At 42.6% G+C, this 19,887-nt stretch overlaps 1 protein-coding gene across 1 annotated transcript; it reads left to right on the top strand.

Moving 5' to 3' along the window:
• Window positions 1-611: 611 nt before the first annotated feature.
• Window positions 612-19,312, top strand: LOC135539579 (stathmin-3-like). Its single transcript, XM_064965540.1, has 5 exons — window positions 612-799; window positions 14,470-14,565; window positions 15,969-16,144; window positions 16,316-16,507; window positions 17,189-19,312. Exons 1-5 carry the CDS (start codon window positions 781-783, stop codon window positions 17,246-17,248), a joined length of 543 nt encoding a protein of 180 aa, XP_064821612.1. The 5' UTR covers window positions 612-780; the 3' UTR covers window positions 17,249-19,312.
• The last annotated feature ends 575 nt before the right edge of the window (window positions 19,313-19,887 follow it).

The following is a 19,887-nucleotide window of genomic DNA, read 5'->3' as shown; positions in this document are numbered from 1 at the left end:
ATTTACTTCCATTCCCGCATAATAAAGTTCTGAACTGGTTCGAACCCCAAAATAGTAACGGTTCATATATTTCCTTTCATAAATGTTTATCTTGTGAAATCAACATGGATTTTACATTTAGCTCATAAATGAGCTCCACCAATTAATGTGGATAGGAGCAGCTTGCTATGGCACAGGTAAGCTAGTTGTTTACATGTTTGATGGACAGATAAGTGCTGGTGTGAGAAGCGATTGAAATTTCACAGGTGGTGAGAGAGCCAGAGAAAGGGATGCTCATGGAGGAGGCTTGGTTTGCAGCGCTGAGCATTTTGACGTGTTTAGGCTATTACTAGCACATCCTCTTTTGAGGATGCACATTAGATCCTAAGATGTTCTACATAATGTTACATTTTAAGAATAAAACATATTAAAGCTACCTATTTAGTGCTTTAGCGATGAGGTACTGTAGTATGTGTGCCTGCCTGTGTGTGTGAAAGAGAGAGAGGTGTGTGGGTGTGTGTTTGTGTGTGTGTGTGTGTGTGTGTGTGTGTGTGTGTGTGTGTGAATAGGCCTCTCTCTCCCCTCCACCCCTCCCCCTCTCCTTGTCTCTGGCAGGTTGCAGCAGCCCCTATCGAGTCGAGCCGGCTGGTCATTGTCCACGCAACACCGCAGAGAGGCTTGTGCATTGCACCACTTGGAGACAGATATACACACAGAGCCATCTCTCTCCTCCTCCTCTCTCACATTCTTGCCTCTCCTCCATCCGGCAGCATCCTACTCTCGCCTCCACCTCCAGCAACCATGGCCAGCACCGTATCAGGTAAAACATCCAACATTTTGTTAGCAACTATCTGTTATAAAATGGGGGTGGACATGTATTTATCAGATGAAATCCTTCTGTTGTATGATTTTAGACAGAATATCTAGATGTTATTGAAGATGCGTTGCTGGGTGGGGAGCATTTTGGTATGAACTGAGATGTGTTGCTCATATAGATGGTTTATTTTCCATGTAAAATAGATCTCTGAGAGCATTATTTATTTGACCTAATGTCTGGCCACATCAAATTTGTCCATTTATGAATGGAAGAGGATCTAGGAATCACATTTGTTTCATTTGAATGCTTATAAAGGTCATATGTACAAACTGAGGGTTGCATTTGTTATATCCGTCTAAAATGACCAACCATGCTGTGTATCATGTTCCTAAAGAACTGGATTATTTCATGGGATCAGATCATTTCCATTGCTGATTGGAGATCTCAGGGATTTTCCTCAGTCGTGCCAAGAGCTGCGATCTTAAATGGCACATTATTCCCTATATAATGGACTATCTTTGACCAGGGCCCATAGGGATCTAGTCGCAAGAAGTGCACGATATAGGGAATAGGGTGCATTTTGTGACACAACCAAGGTGTGACTGCTGATAAAATGGCTGCTTGATGATGCAGACCTGAAGCAATGAAAAGGGCTTGGGCTCATTGGGCTTGCAATGCGGGAAGCTATAGGTCCCATACAGTTTATTCCATATTAATCACCAAGGGTTTAAACCTCTGACAAACCTATGATACATTACACTATTTGATACAATATATTGTATAGAATGTATAAGAATATGACTCAATAAAATATGATATAGGACAGTATAACAGCTCCACCATTTAGGCCTGCTTATTTGATTCTAGAACTGTTCAGAGATCACCGACAGCTATAGGATCATGTCAGCATCATCAGCCACGCAGCCAGCTAAAAGGCAGGCAGTTTGTGATGAACATCAATACTCATTTCACATCTTTTCCATCAAAGAATAACTGTTCTTAGCGCAGGTATTACTGTTTGAGTATATATGCAGCATGGAATAAGTATTCAACGTGTTATGGTGCTGTAGATTATCATCCTGTTGTGTCATATCAAAAGCTAAGCGCCGTAACTGTACAGTTACTGCAGTGTCAAAATAATGTGTAAAGAATCAGTAGCATACATCAGATTATCCTGTCAGTCAATCCTTTCTTTTGTGGAAGTGAACTGTAGATCTCTCTGAAGAGCTGATCTTCAGTAGGGATGAGCTAATCCAATCTTAAACCCCCTCTAGATCAGTGATCTTTTATCTAACCCCATGGTACATTTATTTTTAAGTGCGGTACACCAGACTTAACATGTTTGACATTAGAGAATGTTCCAATAAAGAAGATCCTCTCAGTTCTATTAGATAGATAGCTTTGAATCCACAATATGGCAAAGGTTGAAAAGCCATAAAACATACGTTCTCAACAGCATGTTATGGTCAATAATATCAAAGGCTGCAGTGAAATCTATCATTACAGCTCACACAATCTTCTTATTATCAATTTCTTTCAACCAATCATCAGTCATTTGTGTCAGTGCAGTACACGTGTGCCCTTCTCTATAAGAATGTTGAAAGTCTATTGATAATATGTTTACAGAGAAATTGCATGGTATTTGGTCAAACACATTTTTTCCCAACAGGTTTGCTAAGAGCTGGCAGCAAGCTAAAAGCTCTGCAGTTAGAACCAGTAAAGGCCACTTTACCACTCTTGGGTGGTGGAATGACTTTGGCTCCCATCCAGACCTGAGGAGAAAGACTTCCCTCTAGGCTCAGATTAAAGATATGCAGATAGGAGTGGCTGTAGAATCAGCTACCATCCTTAGTAGCTTTCCATTTAAGTTGTCAATGCCAGAAGGTTTGTCATTATTGATCGATAACAATAGTTTTTCCTTACAAATGTCAAACCTACAATGCTTTTCTGTCATTATTTGCTTTTATGCATGAGTACAATGGCTCACTGGTTATTGTTGGCATTTGTTGGCATGGTATCATGTAATATCTTATGTTTCACCGAGTCGTGGCTGAATGACGACATGAATAACATACACTCTAACGGCACGATAGAACAGCTGCTTCTGGTAAGACAAGGGGTGAAGGTCTCTGTGTATTTGTAAACAACAGCTGGTGCACGATATCTAAGGAAGTCTCGAGGTTTTGCTCGCCTGAGGTAGAGGAACTCATGATAAGCTGTAGACCACACTATCTACCTAGACTGATTTCATCTGTATTTTTCGTAGCTGTCTACATACCACCACAGACTGATGCTGGCACTAAGACCGCACTCAATGAGCTGTATTCCGCCATAAGCAAACAGGAAAACGCTTACCCAGAGGCGGCGCTCCTAGTGGCCGGGGACTTTAATGCAGGGAAGCTTAAATCCGTCTAACCAAATTTCTATCAGCATGTTAAATGTGCAACCAGAGAGAAAAAAAACTCTTGGCCACCTCTACTCCACACACAGAGACACATACAAAACTCTCCCTCGCCCTCAATTTGGCAAATCTGACCATAATTCTGTTCTACTTACAAGCAAAAATTAAAGTAGGAAGCACCAGTGTCTCGGTCAATAAAAAGTGGTCAGATGAAGCAGATGCTAAACTACAGGACTGTTTTGCTAGCACAGATTGGAATATGTTCTGTGACTCTTCCGATGACATTGAGGAATACACCACATCAGTCATTGGCTTCATCAATAAGTGCATCGATGATGTCGTCCCCACAGTGACTGTACATACGTACCCCAACCAGAAGCCATGGATTATCGGCAACATCCGCATTGAGCTGAAGAGTGAGCTGCAGCTTTCAAGGAACGGGACTCTAATCTGGAAGCTTATAAGAAATCCCGCTATGCCCTCAGATGAACCATCAAACAGGCAAAGCGTCAATACGGGACTAAGATCGAATCGAACCTAACCGGCTCCGACGCTCGTTGGATGTGGCAGGGCTTGCAAACTATTACAGACTACAAAGGGAAGCACAGCCGAGAGCTGCCTAGTGACACGAGCCTACCAGACAAGCTAAATAACGTATATGTTCGCTTAGAGGCAAGTAACACTGAAACATGCATGCAATCAGCTGTTCCGGACAACTGTGTGATCACGCTCTCTTCAGCCGATGTGAATAAGACCTTTAAACAACAGGACTGATAACCAGGATGTGTACTCTGAGCACATTTTCAACTTCTCCCTGTCTGAGTCTGTAATACCAATGTTTCAAGCAGACCACCATAGTCCCTGTGCCCAAGAACACTAAGGTAACCTGCCTAAATGACTCCCGACCGGTAGCACTCACATCTGTAGCCATGAAGTGCTTTGAAAGGCTGGTCATGGCTCATATCAACACCATTTTCCCTGAATCCCTAGACCAACTCCAATTTGCATACAACTCCAACAGACCCACATATGATGCAATCTCTATTGCACTCCACACTGCCCTTTCACAACTGGAGAAAAGGAACACCTATGTGAGAATGCTATTCATTGACTACAACTCAGCATTCAACACAGTGCCCTCAAAGCTCATCACTAAGCTAAGGACCCTGGGACTAAACACCTCCCTCTGCAACTGGATCCTGGACTTCCTGACAGGGCGCCCCCAGGGGGTAAGGGTAGGTAACAACACATCCGCCACACTGATCCTCAACATGGGGGCCTCTCAGGGGTGCGTGCTCAGTCTGCTCCTGTACTCCCTGTTCACTCATGACTGCACGGCCAGGCACGACTTGCAGATGTCACAACAGTGCTAGCATGATCACCAACAATGACGAGACAGCCTATAGGAGGGAGGAGGTTCACCAACAACGACGAGACAGCCTATAGGGAAGAGGTGTTACATCTGCTCCTGCCACACCCTCCACTTCTCATCCTGGACCACCCTAACCTGCCACCACTCTCCCAGTGCTCTCTCTCCTTCTCTTTCTGTGTGTGTATGTGATTGTGTGAGTGGAGAAAGGTGTGCTGGAAGCAGAGCAGATTCCCACCAGCTGGAACCTGTTCCATAATCAAGAACCCTACAAATACTCAGCCCTGCCACTTCCACTCTGCCAGATTGCAGCCTCTACTCAGTCAGTCTGCATTTCTAGCTGTTTGTTCCTGCAAAAATGTAGTTATCCTGGTGTGCCTGTTTTCCCAAGCCTCACGCTGCTTTTTCTCTCTGCTACAGTCCCGTCTGCTCTAACTCTGGTACCTGTCTCCAGTCCCTCGTGTCCTCAGTCCTGCTTCTTTGCCCTGGATCCCCGCTCTACTACTTCATTGGATTCCGCTCCAGACCTGCTTACCCGGCTCCTAATCTCCTTAACCCCAACCTCAGCCTAAATCCGGATTCCATACTACCCGCCCGAGATTCCCCTAGACTGCACCCCTCTTCCGCTTTTCAATAAATACATTGGTTACCTATTCTTGTCTCCTCGTCTGAGTCTGCATTTGGGTTCACCTGCACCACCCGCGTAACAGGAGGTCAGAGACCTGACCGCGTGGTGCAAGGACAACAACCTCTCCCTCAAGGTAATCAAGACAAAGGAGATGATTGTGGACTACAGGAACAGGAGGACTGAGCACGCCCCAATTCTCATTGGCGGGGCTGCAGTGGAGCAGGTTGAGAGCTTCAATTTCCTTGTCGTCCACATCACCAACAAGCTAACATGGTCCAAGCACACCAAGACAGTCATGAAGAGGGCAAGACAAAACCAATTCCCCCTCAGGAAGGTTCTACAGCTGCACCATCAAGAGCATCCTGACTGGTTGCATCACTGCCTGGTATGGCAACTGCTCGTCCCAGTACTTCACCGGAGCCAAGCTTCCTGCCATCCAGGACCTCTATAACAGCCATTGTCAGAGTAAGGCCCTAAAAATGGTCAAAGAGTCCAGCCACCCTAGTCATAGACTGTTCTCTCTGCTACCACACGGCAAGCGGTGCCAGAGCGCCAAGTCTAGGTCTAACAGGCTCCTGAACATCTAGTCAAATGGCTACCCAGACTATTTGTATTGCCCCACTTCCTCTTCTACGCTGCTGCTACTGTCTGTTATTATCTATGCATATTAAAATTAATAATTCTACCTACATGTACATATTACCTCAATTACCTTGACTAACCTGTACCTCCTGTATATATACAGTTGAAGTCAGAAGTTTACATACACTTAGGTGTATTAAACTCGTTTTTCAACCACTCCACAATTCTTTTATTAAAAAACTATAGTTTTGGCATGTCGGTTAGGACATCTACTTTATGCATGACACAAGTAATTTTTCAAACAATTGTTTACAGACAGATTTTTTCACAATGAATTAACTGTATCACAATTCCAGTGGGTCAGAAGTTTACAAACATTAACTTGAATGTGACTTTAAACAGCTTGGAAAATTCCAGAAAATGATGGCTTTAGAAGCTGTTCTGTCTCCTATAGATGAACATACTTTGGTGGCGAAAAGTGCAAATCAATCCCAGAACAACAGCAAAGGACCTTGTGAAGATGCTGGAGGAAACAGGTACAAAAGTATCTATATCCACAGTAAAACTAGTCCTATATAAATAAACCTGAAATGCCGCTCAGCAAGGAAGAAGCCACTGCTCCAAATCCGCCATAAAAAAGCCAGACTACAGTTTGCAACTGCACATGGGGACAAAGATCGTACTTTTTGGAGAAATGTCCTCTGGTCTGATGAAACAAAAAAAACTGTTTGGCCATAATGACCATCGTTATGTTTGGAGGAAAAAGGGGAGGCTTGCCAGCCAAAGAACACCATCCCATCCTTGAAGCACGGGGGTGGCAGCATCATGTTGTGGGGGTGCTTTGCTGCAGGAGAGATTGGTGCACTTCACAAAATAGATGGCATCATGAGCAAGGAAATGTCTGTGGATATATTGAAGCAACATCTCAAGACATCAGTCAGGAAGTTAAAGCTTGGTTGCAAATGGGTCTTCCAAATGGACAATGACCCCATGCATACTTCCAAAGTTGTGGAAAAATGGCTTATGGACAATACAGTCAAGGTATTGGAGTGGCCATGACAAAGCCCTGACCTCAATCCTATAGAAAATGTGTTGGCAGAACTAAAAAAACGTGTGCAAGCAAGGAGGCCTACAAACCTGACTCAGCTACACCAGCTCTGTTAAGACGAATGGGCCAAAATTCACCCAACTTATTGTGGGAAGCTTGTGAAATGCTACCCAAAACATTTGACCGAAGTTAAACAATTTAAAGGCAATACTACCAAATACTAATTGAGTGTATGTAAACTTCTGACCCACTGGGAATGTGATGAAAGAAATAAAAGCTGAAATAAATCATTCTCTCTACTGTTATACTGACATTTCACATTCTTAAAATAAAGTGCTGATCCTAACTGATCTAAAACAGGACATTTTTACTTTGATTAAATGTCAGGACCTCTACACCAGGAGGTGTCAGAGGAAGGCCCTAAAAATTGTCAAAGACCCCAGCCACCCCAGTCATAGACTGTTCTCTCTACTACCACATGGCAAGCGGTCCCGGAGTGCCAAGTTTAGGAATAAAAGGCTTCTCAACAGTTTTTACCCCCAAGCCATAAGACTCCAGAACAGGTAATCAAATGGCTACCAGGACTATTTGCATTGTGTGCCTCCCCACCCAACCCCTCTTTTACGCTGCTGCTACTGTCTGTTTATCAAATATGCATAGTCACTTTAACTATACATTCATGTACATACTACCTCATTTGGCCCGACCAACCAGTGCCCCCGCACATTGGCTAACCGGGCTATCTGTATTGTGTCCCGCCACCTACCACCCACCAACCCCTCTTTTACGCTACTGCTACTCTCTGTTTATCATATGTGTAATCACTTTAAACATATCTACATGTACATACTACCTCAATCAGCCCGACTAACCGGTGCCTGTATAAAGTCTCGCTACTGTTATTTTTCACTGTCTTTTTACTGTTGTTTTAATTTCTTTACTTACCTTTTGCTCACCTAATACCTTTTTTGCACTGTTGGTTAGAGTCTGTAAGTAAGCATTTCACTCTAAGGTGAAATGTTGTATTCGGCGCACGTGACAAATACACTTTGATTTGATTCATCTTTGCGAAACTGTTTCAGTTCTTTAATATTCTTAAGATGTCTGGTGTGAGCCTCTCTCGAGGTCATGCCACAGCATTTTAAATCAGGTTGAGGTCAGGACTCTGACTGGGCCACTCCAGAAGGCGTATTTTCTTCTGTTGAAACCATTCTGTTGTTGATTTACATCTGTGTTTTGGGTCATTGTCCTGTTGCATCCCCCAACTTCAATTAGCAGACAGATAGCCTTACATTCTCCTGCAAAATGTCTTGATAAACTTGGGAATTCATTTCTCCGTCAATAATAGCAAGCTGTCCAGACCCTGAGGCAGCAAAGCAGCCCCAAACCATGATGCTCCCTCCACCATACTTTACAGTTGGGAAAAGTGTTTGTTGTTGGTGTACTGTGTCTTTTTTCCTCCACACATAGTGTTGTGTGCTCCTTCCAAACAACTCAACTTTAGTTTAATCTGTCCACAGAATATTTTGCCGGAAGCGCTGTGGAACATCCAGGTGCTTTTTGGACAGCAGTGGCTTCTTCCGTGGTGTCCTCCCATGAACACCATTCTTGTTTAGTGTTTAACATATTGTGGACTCGTCAACAGAGATGTTAGCATGTTCCAGAGATTTATGTAAGTCTTTAGCTGACACTAGGATTCTTATTAACCTCATCGAGCATTCTGTGCTGTGCTCTTGCAGTCATCTTTGCAGGATGACCACTCCTAGGGAGAGTAGCAACAGTGCTGAACTTTCTCCATTTATAGACAATTTGTCTTACTGTGGACTGATGAACATCAAGACTTTTAGAGATACATTTGTAACCCTTTCCAGCTTAAAGCAAGTCAATAATTCTTCATCTTAGGTCTTCTGAGATCTCTTTCGTTCGAGGCATGGTTCACATCAGGCAATGCTTCTTGTGAATAGTAAACTCAAATTGTGTGTGTGTTTTTATAGGACAAGGCAGCTCTAACAAACATCTCTAATCTTGTCTGTTGCATTTGGGGTAAACTTTGAATATTGAGATATTAAAGAGATGATAGATCAGACTAATAGTATATAAAGGAGGGAGAAGTTAATGGTTCTCTGTAGCAAGACAACTAAGCTTGGAATGTGTTGAGTGCAGGGAAAACAATTGCATGTGACAGTACTGATAAGGGGAGAAACCGTCGAAGGCTCATATCACCTAGTTCCCTGTTTAGCAAGAAGGATGCGATGTTTAGAGATAAGGAGGAGACTTACCACCATGAGGGAAGCCATTTTCTTTGTTGTTACGTCCCTTGGGAAGAATTAAACTTGGTTAAGCTTCTCTAGTGTCTGTGAGTTATTTACTCTGTAAAATAAGAACCTAACATGTCTCATTGATTGGACTCCAGGTTTGCTGACTCCTGACTCCAATTAGCTTTTTGGAAAAGGCATTAGCCTTGGGGTTCACATACTTTTTCCAACCTACACTGGGAATGTTTAAGTGATGTATTCAATATAGACAAGAAAAATACAATATTTTGTGTGTTTTTAGTTTAAGCACACTGTGTTCATCTATTGTTGTGATTTAAGATGAAGAGCAGATCAAAAATGTCTGACTAATTTATGCAGAAATCCAGGTAATTGCAAAGGGTTCACATACTTTTTCTTTCTACTGTAGAACATAGCCGCAGGGTGTTCTGGTTATGACTGCTGTTTCAGACATGCTCCCTGGCTCTAGCTGATAGAAGACTCATTCTCTGCCAAGCAGACAGCGATATCACCTTGGCAACACACAGTTTCTAGGAGCAATCAACTCACACAGACACACACCAGCTACCCTCCCACCCTCTCTCTGTCTCTCCCACTCCATGCACACATGCAAGCACACTCACTGACACCCACAGACACACACAAACCCTGTAGGCCATTAATTTCACTACACACAGAGCGTGCACGCTAGGACACAATCCCTTCATTGTGGTGCTTGACTAAGTTGGTTGCCGCTTTGACATCGTGCCAACTTCTAAACGTATAATCTTTGTCTAAAATCGTCCCACCGGGCCATTATTTTACATAGTGTGCACTCACATGCAAACAAACACACAAATAAACAAACCTTCCGTCCCTGAGCTGCTCAACTGAGTAGCCCTGCTGCAGTGGGTGGAGAGAAGGGGAGAGTTGGGTCTGCACTCAGTCTGACCCATGAACTGTGTCGCCAGGGAAACAGTGCCTGTGTTTGCGATTGTCTGATTACACCGGTATCTATTAAATTACCTTGAGTGTCTGGGAGAATTTATGAACATGCTGTGGGTAGATATTTCCAGTAGTCACAGATCTTGGATCAGTGTACCCAAATCCTAACACGCTACTTCACTGGATTCCGCTCCAGACCTGCTTACCCGGTTCCTAATCTTCTTGCCCCCAGCCTCAGCCTTAGTCCGGATTCCATACTACCCGCCCGAGATCCCCCTGGACTGCACCCCATCTCCTCTCCCGCTTTTCAATAAATACATTGGTTAGCTATCCTTGTCTCCTCGTCTGAGTCTACATTTGGGTTCACCTGCACCGCCCCGCGTAACAGGAGGTCCGAGACCTGACTGTGTGGTGCAAGGACAGCAACCGCTCCTTTAACGTGATCAAGACAAAGGAGATGATTGTGGACTACAGGAAAAGGAGGACCGAGCACACCCCAATTTCCCTCGACGGGGCTGCTGTGGAGCAGGTTGAGAGCTTCAAGTTCCTTGTCGTCCACATCACCAACAAACTAACATGGCCCAAGCACACCAAGACAGTCGTGAAGAGGGCACGACAAAACCTATTACCCCTCAGGAGACTGAAGAGATTTGGCATGGGTCCTCAGATCCTCAAAAGATTTTACAGCTGTACCATCGAGAGCATCCTGACAGGTTGCATCACTGCCTGGTATGGCATCTGCTCGTGCTCTGAGTCTTTGACTTACAAATGGTCAAAGACTCCAGCCACCCTAGTCATAGACTGTTCTCTCTGCTACCGCACGGCAAGCGGTACCGGAGCGCCAAATCTAGGTCCAAGAATCTTCTAAACAGCTTTTACCCCCAGGCCATAAGACTCCTGAACATCTAATCAAATGGCTACCCAGACTATTATCATTGCTCCCTCCCTCTTCTACGGTTCTACTCTCTGTTATTATCTATGCATAGTCACTTTAATAACTCTACCTACATGTACATATTACCTCAATCACCTTGACTAACCGGTAACCCCTGTATATATAGCCTCGCTATTGTTATTTTACTGCTGCTCATTAATTATTTGTTACTTTTATTTCTGACTTTTTTTTGGTATTTTCTTACAACTGCATTGTTGGTTAAGGGCTTGTAAGTAAGCATTTCACTGTAAGGTCTACATCTGTTGTATTCGGTGCATGTGACACTTTTGATTTGATTTGATTTCCTGCCTAAGTTTGCCCACTTTGCTGATTGAGTAATCATTCAAATAATTAGCAACATCAAATGTTTTTGTGATGAATAAGCCATCTGATTCGATGAAAGATGGCGTTGCATTTGCATTTCGGCCCATCATTTAATTTAAAGTACTCCAAAGATCACCCCCCCCCATCTCTTTCAACCATAGAGTTTTTAAATTCCACATCAATCCATGGGGCCTTAACTGTTTTAAAAGTCAGCTTCTTAACAGGTGCACATTTGTCAATAATTGAAAGAAGCAATTTCATAAAAATCACTACAGAACTAAATCAAGTATATACACTACCAAAAGTTTGGGGTCACTTAGAAATGTCCTTGTTTTTGAAAGAAAAGCACATTTTTCGTCCATTAAAATAACATCAAATTGATCAGAAATGCAGTGTAGGCACTGTTAATGAATGTAAATGACTATTGTAGCTGGAAACGGCAGATTTTTTAATGGAATATCGACATAGGCGTTTCAGCACACAGACCCTCGTTACACGTCAGTGAAGATCTCTCTTAATTTTATAAGGACACAGAACGTCATTTCTAGGAAGGAGTTCAAACCCCTGTTGACAAAGATCTTGTGACACTGAAAGATGCTGCTAAAGAGAGGAATGAACTTGATGAACTCAGCCAAGTCAGTCGTGTTGAGGCCATCCTTGCTACTGGCACGTGTGCTGCCGTGCAGGCCCTGCCGCAGCATTTTTTGTCTCCTCACAAGTGTTGGTTCACAGGGCACAATCCAACCGAACCTGAAAGTGGTAGCTCTGTGACGTGTCGAATCATTATCACTGACGCTACGTAAATATTACATGAGCCAAAGCACAGTGAGGAGTCAAGAGGAAGGAAGTTTGCCGCATGCAATTGTAACTTTAATGTCATCCAACTTCTAGCCATTGTGCCTGTTTCTGCCTCGGACAACTCCTTCATTTGCATAAAAACAAAAGGCAGTTGGCCAAAACTGGGACAGGAACAACTTCCACTATGTTCATCGTTGGCTTAGTTGAAAATCTTTTTTTCAGTATTAACCAGTTCCGTTTTTACTCAACCGTCAGCTAGGGTTCAATACCGGTGACCGGTATTCCGGGACTTTCCGACCAAGCTCCTTCCTGTTTCCTGAGAATAATAATGACGGGTCCTGTGGACCAATATTATAAAATGTTTATGCCACACTAATGCAAAAATAAAAATATGGACGTGTGAATTGCTGCATGAGCCGGACATATCAAACTCTCTGGCTTCATTCATACATTAGACCAGTCATCACAACACTAACCCTACCATATTTAGCCTACTGAACATAAAGTCCCCAATAGAAAACATCACTTAATTGCATCACTTCTGTAAATTGCATTGCTGACTAGCATGTGTAGGCTACATGCAAGGAAATCTCCATCTCACATTCACAAATCTCCAAACTAGCATCGTGACACTGGCACAGGCTCATAATACAAACTGCAGCTAATCACTGTTAACAAAACGGCTGATACCTTGTGTCCACAAATGAGCTCTTGGAAATAGACATTTGCAACATTGTTCCATGATGTTACAATAACACAAGTGAGTGTGCGGGCTTGACTAGTTAGATTTGCCAGAATTTGATCAACCGCGGCGCCATCCAATCTCCGCTACTGCTACACTACATGACCAAAAGTATGTGGACACCTGGTCGTCAAACATCTCATTCCAAAATTATGGGCATTAATATGGAGTTGGTCACCCCTTTGTTGCTATAACTAGATGTTGGGAAATTGCTGAGGGATTTGCTTCCATTCAGCCTCAAGAGCAATAGTGTGGTTGGGCACTGATGTTCCTCCATGCTTCACGGTGGTAACCACACGCACATGCGGAGATCACCCGTTCACCTGCGTCTCACAAAGGCATGGCGGTTGGAAACACAAATCTCAAATTTGGACTAATCAGACCAAAGGGCAGATTTCCACCAGTCTAATGTCCATTTCTCATGGTTCTTGGCCCAAGCAAGTCTCTTCTTCTTATTGGTGTCCTTTAGTAGTGGTTTCTTTGCAGAAATTCGACCATGAAGGCCTGATTCACAGCAGTGTCCTCTGAACAGTTGATGTTGAGATGTGTCTGTTACTTGAACCCTGTGAAGCATTTATTTGGGTTGAAATCTGAGGTGTATTTAACTCTAAAGAACTTATCCTCTGCAGCAGAGGTAACTCTGGGTCTTCTTTCCTGTGATGTTCCTCATGAGAGCCAGCTTCACAACAGTGCTTGATTGTTTTTGCGGCTGCACTTGAAGAAAGAAAGTTATTGAAATGTTCCATCTTAAAGTAATGATGGACTGTCGTTTCTCTTGGTTTATTTGAACTGTTCCTGCTATAATATTGACTTGGTCTTTTACCAAATAGCGCTATCTTCTGTATACCACCCCTACCTTGTCACAACACATTTGTTTAACACTTTTTTGGTTACTACATGATTCCATATGTGTTATTTCACAGTTTTGATGTCTTCCCTATTATTTTTCAATGTAGAGAATAGTCAAAATAAAGAAAAACCCTTGAATGAGTAGGTGTGTCCAAACGTTTTACTATTTTCTACATTGAAGAATAATATATATGTATCTACATATGTTAATATATACTGTATATAAAAAAGTGTATATATATTTTTTTCCTGCCTCTGGGGCCCATGGGCCTGGCCCCAGGGGCTTCACCCCCGGTAAACCCCTGCGCTTAATCCGGCCATGCCGTCATATTGAACCCTAACACATACACACTCTTGGACACACAATTATCTGCAACACACACCGTACAGTGCCTGTGGATAAGCTACAGTATGGACATGTAACCCACCATATACACACACACTGCACAGTCCTAGTGAGTGGGTGAAGTGAAAACCAGAGATAAATGTCTACATATGAATAATTGATCATTCTCTCAATGTTACTGGCGACGGGATTAAACCCCCCAAAATATTCATGCCATTCGTCCTGTCATACAGTCATTTGCTATGAGCAATATACAATACAACCCAAATTCAACCTTTTCGCATTAGACCTTTCGTGCATACATTATCTAATCATATGATGATATCAGCTCTGTTTAGTGAATACAAAATGGCTCTGTCATTCACAATAAATGCCAGATGCCAATTTAAAAGTGGATTCAAGGATAACTGTGGATATCTCTTCTCACTCTGTCTTCTCCTCTCCCTCTTTTCCAGCCTACTCAGACAAGATCAAAGAGATGTCCATGCTGTCTCTGATCTGCTCCTGCTTCCACTCACAACCACATCCCAACAGCCTCTACCAATATGGAGGTTAGTGATGAAGAGCTCTATGCGTTTGCCTGTGTCCCATAGAGATCATATAATTATGCTCAGAATGTAATTCTATGGTTTGTCTATCCATCCACCTTTGCTTTTTGTTTCTCTTTCTCTCTCTCTCTCTCTCTCTCTCTCTCTCTCTCTCTCTCTCTCTCTCTCTCTGTCTGTCCAACATCCCCCTCTCTGTCTGTCTATCAATCTTTCTGTCTGTCCATCCTACCCATCTCTGTCCATCTTTGTCTGTACGTCCATCCTACCCCTGTCTGTCTGTCTGTCTGTCTGTCTCTGTCTGTCTGTCTGTCTGTCTGTCTGTCTGTCTGTCTGTCTGTCTTTTGATGTAGAAATTCTAATCAATAATGAGGACAGACAAGGTCGAAAGGAAAGCATGGAGTAATTACTTCTATAATAATGAGGCTGGTCAGCTCAACACTCCCAAGAGTTGTGTCGAGTAGCTCTGACATACGAAGAATACAAATATATTTTGAGGCAAAGATACGCCCTCGCAGTCAAACAACAGATGTATGGAATCGGTCACCAGGTGAAAGTTGATATATGAGAAAGGAGTATCCCGCAGCCAGACAGCATTTGCTATGAAGACTGTTCCTATTGTTCCGAGTTTGGCCCCTAAGACGAGGCTCTGATCTCGTCCCTGGTACTTCATAACACTGAAACACCAACTCATTCTATGGCATAAATCAATTGTCAACTCCAGATACTCCCATCCCAAGTAAAACCCCTTCTTGGGGGTAGTGAGCCTCTAGGTCATACACTATCCCAGGATAGGTGCAACATCAGAGATGACATAAAAATGGTTCCAGACACTACCGCACACATCTTGTCTCAGAACGTATCTCCCCCAAGGCCAAAAGAGGTGAGTGACTGGGCACAGACATTGTGGAGACAAGTAATTGGTTCCCCATTAATCACGCCATCTCTTCACATGGTTTAAAATAGGTAAAGACACATTCACATATGAAGACAATGTATCCTTCTGTCCTCTTCTCTTTCTGATATTATGTATAGCAACAGGGACATGTGATAGACAAGCCTGACTTCTCCCATTTCTGGGCCCCAGGTGACTGAGCCCCAGCTGAGGGAGGAAGTGCAACTGTTAACACCAGAGTCTGAAGAGACACATTCTAATTACACAAGTTCAACTGTTCAATCATATAAGCATATTATGCAGATAAGACATCTTAATTATCTATGTTACCTAACTAATTCTGATTCTTCCGCCACACTTTCTGTCTGTCTGTCCATCCTACCCCTCTCTGTCAGTCCAACCTACCTCTGTCTCTGTCTGTCTGTCTGTCTGTCTGTCTGTCTGTCTGTCTGTCTGTCTGTCTGTCTGTCTGCACGCACAGCCTTACTGCCCTAATACCTGTTGTCCTCCACAGACATGGAAGTGAAGTCCCTAAACAAGCGGGCATCCGGCCAGGCCTTCGAGGTCATCCTGAAGGCCCCCGCTGACCTCTCTCCTGACAGGCCCCAGCCGCTGTTCTCTCCCCCTAAGAAGGACCTCTCTCTGGAGGAGCTCCAGAAGAGGCTAGAGGCTGCGGAGGAGAGGAGGAAGGTAAACAGAGAGCATGACAGAGAATGGGTCTGCAATATATTTTTCACCCCTCAATTCTAATCACGCTTCCTCTCACTCTCCCCAATCTTTTTCACCATCTATCCCTCTTCCACACTCCCCTCTCTCTGTTTATCCCTCTTTACCATCTCTCTCACTCTTCTCTCTCTGCAGTCTCAGGAGGCCCTGCTCCTGAAGCAGCTGGCTGAGAAGCGGGAGCATGAGCGAGAGGTGCTCCACAAGGCCCTGGAGGAGAACAACAACTTCAGCAAGATGGCAGAGGAGAAACTCAACTACAAGATGGAGGTCAACAAAGAGAACCGCGAGGCCCACCTGAATGCGCTCAAGCAGAGGCTCCGTGAGAAGGTAAATCGCCCACTGACTGTCATTCGAAGCTATGGCCTAGTCTAGAGAAATGAAAGACGTGGAGCATTATGTGGGTACCGAGTAGCGAGTAGAGTATCAAAGGCAGCGTTGGAGGTGCTCTTTGGTTTTAGGGGGCTACTGTAATAGTTAAAACAAGGAGGACCATGGCCGTAGACATATGCGTTGTGAATACCTACTGGAAGAGTGAGGATGACCTAGCCTGTGTGACAACAGGACGAAACGCAATATAATTAATTTATTAGCCTGAATGCCAGTCTGTAAGTAGATACCATTCTGTAACATCCTTGGCAAGCCAACAATTTAGCATTGCTAAGTGCAGAAACAATCAGATTTCTTCACTCTTGTTGGATGGCAGTTGAGGTTGAAACATGAAGAAGAGGAACAAGAATAGAGGAAGGTCTTGGACCATGTCTCGTCCTTCTGAAGAACAATTCTACGAGGTTATGGTTCTATCTATCTGTGCTCATATATCTAGGCTATCTCTCAATCGAATGACATGACAAGCAGAGAGAAACTGTGTCCGCTAATCATAACACAAAGCAAAGTCAATTTATGTGTAAGAGGCTACAACATACAGGGAACAGTGGGAATATCTACATGAACTTGTACTGCGGTATCGTATTGCAATTTTTTTCTAACTTTCAGTTTGTTCTATCACAGGAAATCCATGCCGATGAGGTCCGTAGAAACAAGGAACTCCAAGCTGACCTCTCTGGTTGAAGATATTTTCTAGGGTTTTGTCAAGAGATTCTCGTCTGGTTTTGGTTGGAAAGAAATGCTACTTTTTTAAATCTCGATGTCTGAAAGTCTCTTGCATTGTTCAATATACACTGGTTTCACAAGCTAATAATTCAACAACAATTTACACAGATTGTTTCTCATCTCTCAATTTATTTATTTTAAATAATATTGATAAACATTTGCACCTTTCTTAAGACTGCACCTGTGAGTTCATACAAGGGAACAAAATGAAAACATTTGAAACATTTCTTCTTTATCTTAGGAAACCTACCCCTCTTACCTTTATTTTACATTTAATTTTACATTTAAGTCATTGTGTTTGGTTCTGTCTGGAAAAATAATCAGTAAAATCTTACACTTGTGCAAATGCTTGGTATGTCGGGCCCTCTGTGTGTTAGATCATAATGATGAATTTCCCTTATTGAGCCAAAAACATAGCTCAATAGTTACGTTTAATTCTCATAGGAAGTCATGATTATGCTGCATCTGTACTGTGAACAAACCTGTTACACATATTGCCAAAATGTCTTTCTCTTGAAAAATTAGCTTGAGGTCTTTACACAATCCCTCCATCTATCAAGCTAAATTGATTCAAGTGTTGCCCTTGCTTGGACCAAGTGTAAAAGGGTTATCTGATAATATACAATATTCAGCACACTCTATAGGCAAACACTATAACCTGGTCATTCATCATATATAGTCATACCCATTGTCAGTTTGTGCAGCCATCTTCAATCAAGCAAGCCATGTCAATCAAGTGACTGTATAAAATGGAGCACAGTCGTATTTAGGCTTCAGTTCAATAAAGTTCAGTATTCAGTTTGCCGTAAACGTCAGTAAATTAATAAGGTTACGATGCATACGTTTAAACTGCTTTAAGAGTGGGTTTAGGTCTCTTTTAGGTTTAATTTCCGAGTTACTGAAATCTCCCACACAGTCTGTTTATTTCTGAGAATCACTCAATTACATTTAGTAACAAGATGACTCCACTACAGAGTGCCATAGTTTGTTTGCAGTGAGATACAGAGCAATGTGACAGAACTGTCTTAATGCAAATTATATGCAAAGTGTTTATTTGATTTTGTTATTGGATTATGATGTAAACGTTGGCATGTAATGTAGAGGCATCAAATGCTGACACAGCACTGAATGTATTGCCAGACACACTTACCCTTCTAGCAACATATATCTTAATTTGGTCATCCTGTTGTTGCAGGAATTTTCCTGCTTAGCAGGAAATGCGAACTTGTAGTGTATTTAAGGTTTAAAAAGGCTTCCACTTCAAAATGTCAGACTTGATTTACTCTAATGAGTAAATGTAACAAACCCTACAAAAATGTCCATTCATTATAATCGACATAATACTTCACAGCTCTTGTTGCTGCAGGATCATTTTCCTGCTGTAGCAAACTGGCTCAATTTAAGATCCTACATCTGTAGGCAACTCGTGCCTGGTTTCCATATAGCAGTGTTATTGGGGATGAGACTGCTCAGCTTCTGTAGGGTTCTGCTAGGACACAGTCCTTTCATGCAGGTGCTTGACTTGGTTGGTTGTCGCCATGTATTAAGTAACCTTGACATCGTGCCAACTTCTGTTTTTATTCTCTTTGTCTAAGATGAGTCCACCAGGCCACCATGCTTACACAGTACATACACACACACTGTTGGCCATTCATTTAACTTAGATTCATTGCATACAGCGACTCTGTGTGCATAACTCAACAGTATCTCACCTTTAATAAAAGGTTAACGTTGCTGCTGTTGCTGGAATATAAAGTCTGATGAACTATAATAAAGTTGGTGATACCTTATTTTGTCATTTACATTTGTGACCCCTATTAATTAACATATTACAATTTTTACAATAACCACGTTTCCATCCAGCCTTTTTATGCTAGTAAAGTCCATCTCGGGGTAATGAATGTCATGATAGGCCTGATGGAAACATGACATTTGTCGGTAAACTTTCCAAATGTCGACAAAATAAAATCCACTAGTCAAGGTGGTATCTTTTTGTTTCAATAAAATGTATGATGTGCGAAATGGTGGCGGAAACTCATTTATGCGCAAATATTTATATAATAATCATCTCGAAGTCAACTTGGAGTCACGGAATCAAATCAAATCAAAGTTTATTTGTCACGTGCGCTGAATACAACAGGTGTAGACCTTACAGTGAAATGCTTACTTACAGGCTCTAACCAATAGTGCAAGAAAGGTATTAGGTGAACAATAGGTAGGTAAAGAAATAAAACAACAGTAAAAAGACAGGCTATATACAGGCTATAAAAGGCTATAGCGAGGCTATAAAAGTAGTGAGGCTACATACAGACACCGATTAGTCAGGCTGATTGAGGTAGTATGTAGATATGGTTAAAGTGACTATGCATATATGATGAACAGAGAGTAGCAGTAGTGTAAAAGAGGGGTTGGTGGGTGGGACACAATGCAGATAGCCCTGTTAGCCAATGTGCGGGAGCACTGGTTGGTCAGCCCAATTGAGGTATGTACATGAATGTATAGTTAAAGTGACTATGCATATATGATAAAAAGAGAGTAGCAGCAGCGTAAAAAGAGGGGTTGGGGGGGCACACAATGCAAATAGTCTGGGTAGCCAT

This window comes from Oncorhynchus masou, chromosome 5 (genome assembly GCF_036934945.1).
Source record: "Oncorhynchus masou masou isolate Uvic2021 chromosome 5, UVic_Omas_1.1, whole genome shotgun sequence".
Taxonomy (NCBI): Eukaryota; Metazoa; Chordata; class Actinopteri; order Salmoniformes; family Salmonidae; genus Oncorhynchus; species Oncorhynchus masou.
The sequence above is the reverse complement of the archived record's forward strand: the minus strand, read 5'-3'. Positions and strand labels throughout refer to the sequence as shown.

Bases quoted from the DNA above. Each gene is read 5' to 3' on its own strand.
- LOC135539579 (XM_064965540.1), top strand. The intron at 16,145-16,315 runs GTAAACAGAGAG...CTCTCTCTGCAG, and splicing joins CTGCGGAGGAGAGGAGGAAG to TCTCAGGAGGCCCTGCTCCT. The intron at 16,508-17,188 runs GTAAATCGCCCA...GTTCTATCACAG, and splicing joins AGCAGAGGCTCCGTGAGAAG to GAAATCCATGCCGATGAGGT.